Source organism: Perca fluviatilis, chromosome 16 (assembly GCF_010015445.1).
Source record: "Perca fluviatilis chromosome 16, GENO_Pfluv_1.0, whole genome shotgun sequence".
In the NCBI taxonomy this organism is placed as follows: domain Eukaryota; kingdom Metazoa; phylum Chordata; class Actinopteri; order Perciformes; family Percidae; genus Perca; species Perca fluviatilis.
In genome coordinates, this window is record NC_053127.1 from 31,808,947 (window position 1) to 31,820,866 (window position 11,920).

Below are 11,920 nucleotides of genomic sequence, written 5' to 3' on the forward strand. Positions count from 1 at the left end.
TATATATTCAAATACTGATCCCTATAATAATGTTATCAGTATCTCCCAGATACATTATTGTGATAGTATGTTGAAAAAAAATCATAGTATAGTTTGTCAAAAAAGGAGATAAAAAAGCATAGTAGACTATATCATCAAAGTGATAAAAAAAAGTCATGGTATAGTATGTAGAATAAAGTGATGAAAGTCATAGTATAGTATGTAACAAAAAAGCCATTAAAGTCACAGTATAGTATATCAAAAAAAATCTTAAAAAGTCATAGTAAATCAAGGTCGAAAAAATTTATTAAAAGTCATAGTATAGTATTTTGCTAAGTTATATTATAGTATGTAGAATAGTACTGCTAACAACTGAGAAAAAAAAGTCATAGTATAGTATATTGAAAAAAATCATAGTATAGAATGTTGATGCTAAATCAGCATTCACAAAAATACATACACCAAAGTGCTTTACAGAGAGAAATTTTAATTGAGAATACTTTTACATAAAACAAAATAAACCACAGTTGTTAACTCTGTAAGGTTCTTCAATCAGGACAATTAAATTTAGTTTTTAAGTAAAAAAATACTTTCGGCAACATTAAACATTTCTTTCAAATGAACACCTTGTTTTCATGATCATAATGTCAATGTTATTTTATCATTATTTAGATCCACCACATCCTTACCAGTATGAGCCATTCATCAGTAATTACCCATCACCTCATATTCCATCATTATCCCTTTCACACAAGCAAAGCATCAATCGGTTACCACTGTTCACTTCTAATCAGTGCCACTTCCTCTCACATTTCCTGCAGGGTCGTGGCTCTCCTACATTGTCCGTATTGGAGACGTGCAGGCCAAATAGTTGATAATGGGGTTGGGCTCAGGTGGGTCTCAAACACGTTGTTGCCCATTGTTCTTGAACAGCTTGTAAGCTGCACACTGCTGCGACCACATGCATCATCCCCTATGGTACACTGCTGCTGCGCTGCTGTAAACGGTCTTATTGTCTCCTTTTTGGCTTGATGATCCTGCCTGGATCTCCTGGAACAGTACTGCTATAATGTACTTAGCTAGATAGACAGATAGATAGATAGATAGATAGATAGATAGATAGATAGATAGATAGATAGACAGACAGACAGACAGACAGACAGATAGATAGATAGATAGATAGATAGATAGATAGATAGATAGATAGATAGATAGATAGACAGACAGACAGACATAGAGAAATAGATAGATAGATAGATAGATAGATAGATAGATAGATAGATAGATAGATAGATAGATAGATAGATAGATAGATAGATAGATAGTTAACTTAAATATCACATACGACAGTATTCACAAACAGATTATTTGCGATTAATTTACCACTACATAAACTGTGCCAATAAACACAGCACATTTTTCTCCGGTCCCAGAATGCTGTGTGGACTAGCCAGACCTTCCTCCACAGTGCCGTGGATGGTCTTGCAAAGCAACACTACTAGGTCAGCAAATGAACCAATGGTCTTGGACAGGCCTTGATCCCCGACCTACTAAGTAAAAGTCCTGGGTTTATGTGCCCCGCCAACCTCCCCAACTGCCAACCTCATGCTCATAAATTAAGTACTTAAGCACACACACACACACACACACACACACACATAGACACACACACTTTGTTATGTGTACTCAAGTAGATTTTTCAGATATGTTTACTTTACTATTAATTTTTTGTGCCGACTTTTTACTTTTACCCATTACATTTTTAACACGAATATCGGTACTTTCTACTACTTACATTTTACAAAATTGGCTCGTTACTTTAGCTTCAAATAATTTCACTGGAGTTAACGTTATTATTTTTCGCGTCATCAATACCAAATTCAATCTAATAGGATGGGAACATACGTTGCACTTGACCCACCACTACAAGACGACTCGACAGATTCAGCGGCATTCGTTCGCAGCAAATCACTGCAGCTTGATGGCGGTAACGTTAGCACATAGTAGTATGGATGGCGACATGATTAAAAATGAAGAAAACGGAGATCCCAGAGATTCAGCAGACAAGCAGCAAGACATTCCCAGTCATCCTTGGCCTTATCTGAGAGAGATGTTTGACATAGTAAGCACCAAGAATGACTCCTGGCCAATGTGCTGCAAATTGTGCCAACCGAAACACCACGAACTGCTGGCTTTCAAGAATTCACCGTAGAATAATAATAAAAAACATCGAGGTAAATGCATCTTTTTGTTGTTATCAAATGCTATATGTTGTTTGTTTCAGTAACTTTATTAATTTTACGTTAATGATCAGTTACATTTGTTCTCCTGCTTGCACTCTACTAACATTAGCGTGGTCCAGGTAGCTTTGCATAAAAATGGTTGTTATTCGCAAGGCTACTTTTACTTTTATACTTTATGTACATTTCCAAGCCTGTACATAGTTACTTTTACTTGAGTAAATCAGTACTTCTACTTTTACCAGAGTATTTCTTAACACAAGAATCTGTACTTCTACTTGAGACTGGGAAGTGAGTACTTTTGCCATCTTTGGTACCAGTATGTGCAAGTGAAGTATTTCATTCTGGCCTAGGCGGCTTCTCATACTGGCGGGTTGACAATGTGAGCAGCATTTTAATGTTGCAGCTTCTTGAGGTGGGCAGTCTTATCTACCAAGCTAGAGGTTCCCAACCTACTACTGAGCGCTACTGGGCCTCGGAGCATTTGCTAAAGGGACGCAAGGAAACCATGATTAGGCAAAAACAGCTGAATATAGACGTTTCATTTACGGGATTGTTCAGGTACCGTATGATTTGTGTTATGGGGAAATTGCACTCCGAACTCGTGAGTCTGATACGTGCGTGTGTATGACTCCTTCTTGCTTGTTTAACACACAACCTGTGTGATGACGGGCGGCATGTAGTTGTTTGTATACAGTTTTTGTCTAACCCTTTTTAATCATCTTTTCTCCATCAGTTCTGATATACAGAAGTCTCTCCTCCATCTCCATCGCTTGAACCAGAAACTAGTTAATTCTATGTAATCAATCTGAGCACAAAGATCCAGACAAAGTGGTACAATTGTTGCAATAGGAGCACACAAATCTTACACTTCTAATATACAATCTGATTATTTCCTTAACATATGGAACAAACAAATCTGTCTCTGTGAGTCATTTATCACGTCACAAATCCTCCCCCAAAACAACCGATTTGCTGAGGTAAATAAAACACAACTGTTTGGCTTAGCAGCAGATGTATAAGGACTCTTTTGTTGGGCCACAAAAGGAGGAGGCATGATAATTATTTAATCCCATCCAAGCTGAGCGACAGATCTGCCTTCCTTCAATCCTACCTTTCCTCTCCAGCAGCCCAGACACTGTCCTGCAGCAGCTTCAGTGGCAGATGGTAGATGAAAGAGGGAGCTGGGAGGAACGAGGGAATGGGAACAGGTGGGGGCTAAAACTGAAGAAAAAAGGAAAGGGCACAGGGGTCAACTGGGGCAATAGAAAGGGGGAGGAAACTTACATATAGACTTGCAGAGGGACCGATCGATGGATAGATTTTTCTTTCCTTTACATTGCGCCTCTCAAAATCCATGTTTCCTAATGCCAGATGTCGACCAACTCTGTTGAAATGTGGAAAAATGTCTACAGAATCATGCTTGGAGAAAGATGAAGATTGGAGAAACATAATGGCTGCGTTGGCATTTTTTTGAAAAATATTTTGTTCAATCAAATTGCTCTCTTATTTGCAATTAGTTTGAATGTACTGTACATTATCTGAGTTATTTTTTACTTTTTTTTTCTTTTCTTTTTTTATCCTTAACAATTTTTGTGCTGATGTAGCAAGGGAAAGGCTGCATTTCTCTGTGAGATCACCGCATACCACATTGAGGCGTTGCATTCATGTGGAATAGTACAGAGAAATGCAGCCTTTACAGGAATTTAATAATTGAATTGAATCAGGCACCGCTTTAGTGTTTCTAAGTAAAATAGATTAAGTCGTATTTTAATCTGAAGAAAGGAGATTGGTAGAATACAGTTTATAGGTACTCCAAGTGAATAATGCCTTTTCAGAAAGGCTTAAGTCTCAGGTTTAAGGGCTCCGTAAAGAACTGAAGGTAAAAGACCAGACCACAATGTGAATACAGCTGCCTATTCAGGAGCCCAGCCTCCCCCCCCTCCTCAGCCAGACACTAATGCTGGCCCCTGCCTTCCAGCTATGGAGGAAGACCGAGCAGACTGTTGAACTCCTGCTGCATCCCGCCCTTCTCCCCTCCCTGCTGCGGCACGCTGGGCTGGCCCCAGCAGCTGTTTAGCCAACTGAGGCAGAAGGGGCTGCAGGGGAACAATGTGACTTAACTCTCCCTCTTGCGTGTGTGTGTGTGTGTGTGTGTGTGTGTGTGTGTGTGTGTGTGTGTGTGTGTGTGTGTGTGTGTGTGTGTGTGTGTGTGACTATTTAAGAATTGGACCCCATGGATCAGCTAGCCCCCATCCTAACATCCTTGTGGTAAACATGTATGGTAAAAGCTCTGCTTAGTACTAAGTGTGGTCAAAGGCAAAAGGAGATTTCTGCAAAATCTTCTACTAATCTGAAAGTCCACAGCAACCTGTGTCAATGCCTTCACTCGCATTTTAGGATGCACACATTTGTAGAACTCTTACATCCGCTGCAGCTGAGTATCAGTTTACAATTAAAAATGCATACAGTTTCTCATGCCTGTAGTGCTATTTATCAATCCAGATAGTTTTGGTGTGAGTTGCCCGGTGTTGGAGATGTCTGCCTTCTCTCCATATATAATGGAACTAGATGGCTCTTAGCCTGCGGTGCTCAAAGCGCCATAAGAACACACTTCAAAAACTCAACAGCAATGCGTCAATGGACAAGAGGCTCGTGCGTGTGACAGTGTGAGACGTAAACATTAATGGCGTCCTCCTGGGCTGAGCTGTAGCAGGTTGGTTACAGCTCAGCCGAGGACGATGAGCCCCTCATTCATGAGTGCGCTTCCTTGTGCGCCGTGATACATATATTCATATATTCAATATCTCCGACACTGGGCAACTCACACCAAAACAATCTAGATTGATAAATTGCACTACAGGTAAAAGGAAAAATATGTATTTCTGATTCTGGGGTGAACTGTCCCTTAAATACCTTGACTATTACACCAATGTGGAATTGTGTATATAAAGTCATTTTTACCAGTAGTACATATGCAAGAATTTGAAAGAAATTCCTCTGTTATAAAATGCCTAAAATGCATTTAATAGAACTGAATTTGCCAGTATCATTCCACCTTACTTAATACTGATGTGACCTGCTCAGAGCATAACCAAGTAGTTACACTGCTGTAGAGATGACCTTACCCAATTGCACAAGGATTGTGTTAAAACTATCAACATAAATGGAACTAAAAAGAAACGTCCCATCTGTGACAAGAATAGCGGTTCTCCTTCCGACTCTGCAACGGAGTGTGGAATGGAAACACTTCAGCTATCTGGACTGAAATATTATTTCAGACATTGTAATTGGGAAAATCAAACTACGGATTGAAAGTTGTTCTGGCCAATCTAATCAGCATGCTAAAATAGTCACCCGGGGGGTGCAATAAACCCAAACAAAAGGATGGTCCTCCTGACATGAATTGTTGAGATTTAACAGAGAGCACAATGACCAGGCCACACAATCACTTCAAGCTGCAACTTGGTGCACCTTGTTGAAAATTCTCCCTAAAAATGCATCCAATGTCCTTCTTATTCTCATCAGCAGTTCCTGGAACGCCCTCAAATGGTGCCTGGAGCATGTTGGATGGTAAGGAAAAATGTTTTACACTATTACATGTAGCGCAGTCACAATACAATAGATTTTCACTAAGCCGCAGGTCAGCATCTTTATTAAGACGCCAACGAGAAAATCCAGCGATATTTGATCTTGTGAATAAAGACTAGCCAACCACCCGTCATGTAGTATTACTACTGTACAGATGAATTGTTACCACGTGACTACAATATATGTTGGCCCAATAATGAAACAAACTATGCAAAAACTGCTTCCTCTCATTACCATTTGAACACATTAAAATAAAATCCTATTCCTGTCTCTAATTAGACCGACATAACTCTTCCTAATTTTTTGGATTTTCTGTCATAAATATCTCTATAGTTTCATCATAAGTGTCAGATCATTTTAAAAAGTGCCACTGACCGTCTTTCCCATTTTAAAAGGTTGGCTCTTTTGCCTGTTTGGTCATGTAATATGTCTGCTAGAGGCGTGATCTGAAATGAAGCTCTTAGCACAAGTCCAAGCACGATAAATGCATGATTCATGCCACTTAGACTCAAGTTTAATTCCTGATTGAACTGATTTATAGGAAAACTGAAAGGATACCTGTTGTGACATGACATGACATGATAAAATAAGGTAAAAGCCAGAGATATTTCAAATGTCACGCCATCCTTAAAAAAAAGGTTTTGAGTGTATTGATGCCCAATACATTGCTGAGAAGAGCAACCTCTGGATATGGCTTCAGCTCAGCTCAGCTCAGCCGGGCCTCTCAAGACAGACAGCAGAGCCCCCTACTGCAATTTCTATGAAGCTACAAAATGGGCTAGACATCTGTGCCTGTTGGACATTTGTCTCCATCTGACAACAGTGTCAAGGTGTGTTTCAGTAGAGGATGATCAAACACACTGCAACATCGCATGTCTCTGCTGAATCAATCTGGTGTTATTCTACCTTTTTGATATTGTCAGCGCATCCCATAAAAAACACCAAAACCAATGTGTTTGTCTTGTCTCTCGATGCTTTCTCACTTTGTATCTTTTCTGTGGCACTAAGCCCCAAAGCCTATTCAATTCAATTCAATTCAATTTTATTTATAGTGTCAAATCACAACAGGAGTTATCTCAGGACACTTTACACATAGAGTAGGTCTATTCTATTCAATTCAATTCAATTTTATTTATAGTATCAAATCATAACAAGACTTATCTCAGGACACTTTACAGAGTAGGTCTAGACCACGCTCTATAAATTACAAAGATTCCTTCCTACTGAAGATGTCACTCTTTAAAAAATGGATTACAAATAAATGCTTTCATTAAAAAATAAATTTAAAAAAAGAGGCTAAATCAGCTGGGCACTGGAAGTGTTTTGACGTTACTTAAACAGGAGGAAATTGTCATTTGTTAGGGACTATTTTCTTGCTACACATTTGGTGCTTTATGAGTATTTACGGTAGCAGAGCGTGGTAGGGGTGTCGATTCAAATTAAGAACACGGATTCAGTGTTTTTGGGCAATAATGGACCTCTATGACACATAGGAATAAAATATATCAGGATTTGGATACACAGAAAATACTCATCAGGATCAATTCATTGTTAAGTTTTGGTCTTTTCATGGGATTTGTTGGCAGTGATAGCCGGTCTGGCTGTGCTTGCATGTGAGTGCATGTGAGCGCCTGCCTTGTGCGCTGGTGTCAGATGCCGAAGGCCACTACAAAGGGTTGTCAACGAGTTAGGTCTGCGAGAGCCGTGTGGAGGCTCCCAGCCTCAATATTCGAGTACTGCCCCTTTAATGAGGATTTGAAATGTACTATCTTCAGTGAACTCAGATCAGTTTATCAATACATCAAGATACAGGCTATAAGCCAATAAAGCACTGGAAGGGAAAGTGCAGCCCCCGAATCCAGATGGATTTACACCTTCTGACCACTGGATTTCTGAATGCCCAGGCTGTTTGCAGGCTCACAGCTAGGACACAGCTAGGACTTCTGTTACATACATGAGCGGTTTATTTCATATTTAAGAGAAATTATTGAAACTTATATTCAAGTGTTCATGTTTGCAATGTAAAAAAAACAAAATCAGGCAATCACAACTTATTGAATTACGGGTATTTTCAAAAAAATCTCACACACCTTGTTTAGCTTCCAGACATATAGACCATATAATGGTCAGGTGTGGAAATCCACTCATTATTACAGTACACGTGATAATCTCCAGACATTGATGCAACTACAACTTATACAAGGACACACAAACGGATTGGACTGACTTTTCAAAATCAAAGACTGGTTCTTTGCATGTCAATATTAACAGAACGTAAAGGCTTTAAATGTGGTGTATGCTTAATAAAAAAAAGGCTTTACAACGTAAGTGATAGGAGTCTCACTTTCAGTAGCAAAAAAAACAAAACCAAACTCCAAATGTTCTTTCTTTGTGGCAAACATTGGTTATTTTCTCCATCCATTTTTCATGTAACCTCACAGACAGCAATTCCATGGATACAACGTATCTACAATACAGGTTTAAAATAGAACAGAAAATCTGTGGAGTACTATCAAAAAGTACAGTAACCTGCGGTGCAGTCCAAAAGGAACTTAAAGGTTCCAGCACCTGAAGGCCATGTACAGTATGTATGCATGTCGGTGACACAACTTAACAACATCTCTGTGTGACACTTTGTTGCTATAATGCTGGCCGTCCGTTCAGTTTGTCATGCATAAGCGCAATGGCTCCGCCTGTGAAGTCTCTGAGAACCTGCACCGTCTCCCGCTGGAGCTGCAGCGACTCGCGTACAAACTCCTGCTGGGTCTCTGCCAGCTGCTGCACCGACTCAGACAGAAGCTCCAGGGAGCGGGAAACCGTCTCCAACAGGATGTTGGTGGCGTGCTGTTCTTGAAGGCTCAGCGATGCGTTATGTAGCATGCTGTCCCTCGTGTTCTGCGAGGGCTGACCTGGCACCGGAAGCGTGGCTGTTGGCGGTCCGGAGGACGTCTGAGGTTGTCCTTGTTTCTGGATGCCGTTGTTTCCTTGGTGATCCTCTGTTGGTTTTGCGGTCGGAGTGGAAGGAGCCATGTCGTCTCTTTGGTCATCGTCCGAGTCTCCAAATGCAGCTTCAGCATCTTGAGTCAAGAAAAAAAAAAGGCTCATTAGTGTTTTCTTATTACTAAAACATGTCGCAAAAATGACCTTAATCTGTACCTAAATCTTGTAAGCTCACCTTCTGTTGCAGGTATTTCATACTGCACATCAAAGACAGTTTGTGAAGAGTCCCCTGCAACATTCACAGTATTTAAATAAAACAGCTAGTTAGACATATAAACTTCACTCATGTTTAGACTGAAATAAAGGTGAGTAAATACTTTAAAAAAGTAGTTTTTTGGCACTCACTCATGTTGTAGGAAGTTGGTGGGGGCATAGACCCCATGTCCAACCCCCCATTAGGAGAACTCTGCATTCCAATCATATCCTCCTCTTCCATTTCTTCTTCCTCCTCGGGCACATCATCGTCATCTCCCAGTTGGCCAAAGTCCCCCGTGCTCTGGTCTTCGTCGCCCATCTCCAGAATCTGGAGCACTATTTTCTCAGTCTGATTAAGGTCTCGGGAGAGACGAGAGTTGAGGCCCCTGTTGGGCACTGTCCCTGACCGCATGGCAGCCACCTTCCGCTTGGTGTCACACTTTAAATCCGACCACTTCTTGATGACTTCGATGACCTCACGTTGGCACTCCCCGATCTCATTGACACGTGCAGTAATCTCTGCCCATGTGCGTTTCTTTATGTCTGTTGCCACACCACGATTGAATTTGCCTTTGGGAGGAAAAACAAAATGACCTTAAGGAGAGGTTTGACGGACTCGGGGTGGAAAGGGGACTGAGTACCCGGGCCCTCATGTGAGGAGGGCCCAAAAATATGCTAGAACGAATATGTGGATGTGGGTAGGGGCCCATAGAGAATGCCTTTCTACAGGGCCCAGAATTTTGTGCCACACCCCCTGACCTTAAGCACTCGACTTCAAATGTCACTGTGTCAGAAATCAGGCCACATTCAACAGTTTAAAATTCACAGGTTTACTATAATGTCTATTATACCCTTATATGCCCAAACTAGAGGTGTTGAAATTAATCAAATAATTGACGCATCGAATCGTGGAAGATGCTGCATCGATAATCAGCTGGGCCATAATCGATTATTTCTGTTTACAATTTAATGTATGCCTAACAACCTTTCGGTTTACATATTCTGTTATGTTTAGTTTAATTTAGTGTTAGAGCACTGCAGAAGGTTTTGTTTTTGAAGCTTGAAAAGCTATGAATTAAATATCCTAAATGGCTTTAATAGTAAAAATGTATTTGACGCATCGTGATGCATCGTGAATCGCTGACATGATAATCGTAATCGAATCGGGAGATGGGTGAAGATTCACACCTCTAGCCCATTTTATTTCATCTGCTTTGTGTATTTTATGGTTTTGATTAACTAGCTACCGTGCAATCGTTCACGTTCCAGGTACCCTGACACAATATCTTCATTCTGAATGAGACAAGCACTTGAAGACACATACCCACAATAACCATACGATGCTTCCTTACTTCATCCAACAGTATGTGGACTTCACTGAAAGAGAAACGTGCTTTTCTTTTCTTGAAGCGAGTAACACTGTCGTGGTTGTAGTATGTATGTAGCGAAGACATCCTCCCCACACAGTGTCAATAGGTATACAGCTGCTTTGTAGTCTCTGCTGTGCTTCAACTTCTCCAGCTGCCTGTCAGGGGGGAGTTGAGTTGACAACATTAAAAGAGCACGGGAGTGTTCATGATGAATCTAATAATGTGTCACCAGTGTATTGATTCACAAACTTTGCTTTGCAATACATATTTGAGACTAAGAATGAAGGTTATAGTCTACACAAAAAGTTGACTCGATGAAAGATAAGTGACTTTAGTATTAATACAGTGATAACGTTACATACGTTCAGGCACAACAGCTGAGCAAAAAGCGTGTGTGGAGGTGTAGCTAGTTAATCGATTATGATAGCTTATAAATGAATGTTAACAGATAATGAATGAATATTAAAAACATGTAACTGAAACGTTATTACATGCATCGGTCTAACGGTTTTGATATCGTTGAACATGGAATTGGAGCATGTTTCGCGTAACGTTAATGATAACAATGTCAGTGCTAGCCGTGACAGTGAATGGACAATGGACGATGCTTTGGTCGGTTTACACACACGACAGCCTAGTTAGCTTTGTGTAGAGCCCACTCGTGGCTCCACTCGAATTATACCTTGATACCAACACTGGCCTGCTTATTCTTAACAACTAGCTGTTATTTAATGTCCCTCATATTGTGAAACATGCACTTAGTTGGTTAGCTTTGGTTTAATGTTACACAACAGCACACACTAGGTTAGCTCTCTTTGCAGCAAGACAACGTTAGCTAACGCTACCTTAGAGACAGAAATGGCTAATGAAGCACTTAGTTCACGTTACCGCACTTCGAAATGAACACCGTAATGGCAAAAAAATAGTTAATTAGACAATAAACATACCCCCAAGTCAAAGAAGTTATGATTTGGTCCCGAAACGTAATGATAAACTTCCCTATCGGCAAGATAGCTACTGTCAAGCTAGCCAGTGTAAAGCTAACGCGACACAAAAGATGTCCGGTTAACGTCAAATGTTAGCTAGCTAGCTAGCTAACGTTAACTAAAGCAGCTGGCTAAAGGATTATTGACGAACATACTAATATTAGTATGACAATAATACGGGGCATTTGCGTATTGGATTCACGTGTAATTTAACAATAACCACGAATAATCTGGTGATTTTGTTAAAAGTGCATCGCTTCGTTTTATTTCATATATTTTCCCGTTGTAATAACGTGCTTTTATTTTGAAGGAGCACGCCTATCGCTCAGGCTGACTTGGTGTCTCTCTCACACACACACACACACACACACACACACACACACACACACACACACAAAAAAACACACACACACACGCTATATGTACATGTATATGTAATAGATATGTATACTATTCCTGTATAGTATAATATATATATATATATATATATATATATATATATATATATATATATATATATAAAATTTAACACTAATCTATCCCATTTTCTAATCTATAT

The 11,920-nt window shown here is 40.0% G+C and overlaps 1 protein-coding gene across 2 annotated transcripts; it reads right to left on the reverse strand.

Moving 5' to 3' along the window:
* Positions 1 to 7,751: 7,751 nt before the first annotated feature.
* zgc:153990 (uncharacterized protein LOC768125 homolog) lies at positions 7,752 to 11,530 on the reverse strand. Of its 2 annotated transcripts, XM_039778528.1 has the most exons (5): positions 11,323 to 11,530; positions 10,330 to 10,530; positions 9,156 to 9,575; positions 8,986 to 9,039; positions 8,451 to 8,887 (listed from the first exon to the last, which is right to left on the reverse strand). In XM_039778528.1, the coding sequence occupies exons 2-5, from the start codon at positions 10,457 to 10,459 to the stop codon at positions 8,451 to 8,453; spliced, it is 1,041 nt and encodes a 346-aa protein (XP_039634462.1). In that variant the 5' UTR covers positions 10,460 to 10,530; positions 11,323 to 11,530. The 2 variants fall into 2 exon arrangements, with proteins under 2 accessions (XP_039634463.1, XP_039634462.1); XM_039778529.1 differs by lacking the exon at positions 11,323 to 11,530 and having other exon boundaries at positions 7,752 to 8,887; positions 10,330 to 10,459.
* Between the last annotated feature and the right edge of the window lie 390 nt (positions 11,531 to 11,920).

What these genes read in the sequence shown, in the direction of transcription:
- zgc:153990 (XM_039778529.1), bottom strand. Translation starts at nt 10,459, where the DNA reads ATGTCTTCGCTACATACATACTACAACCACGACAGTGTTACTCGCTTC. An exon ending in GCATCGTATGGTTATTGTGG is followed by an intron (nt 9,576 to 10,329) that starts GTATGTGTCTTC and finishes TTCCTCCCAAAG; the next exon opens with GCAAATTCAATCGTGGTGTG. An exon ending in ACCAACTTCCTACAACATGA is followed by an intron (nt 9,040 to 9,155) that starts GTGAGTGCCAAA and finishes TGAATGTTGCAG; the next exon opens with GGGACTCTTCACAAACTGTC.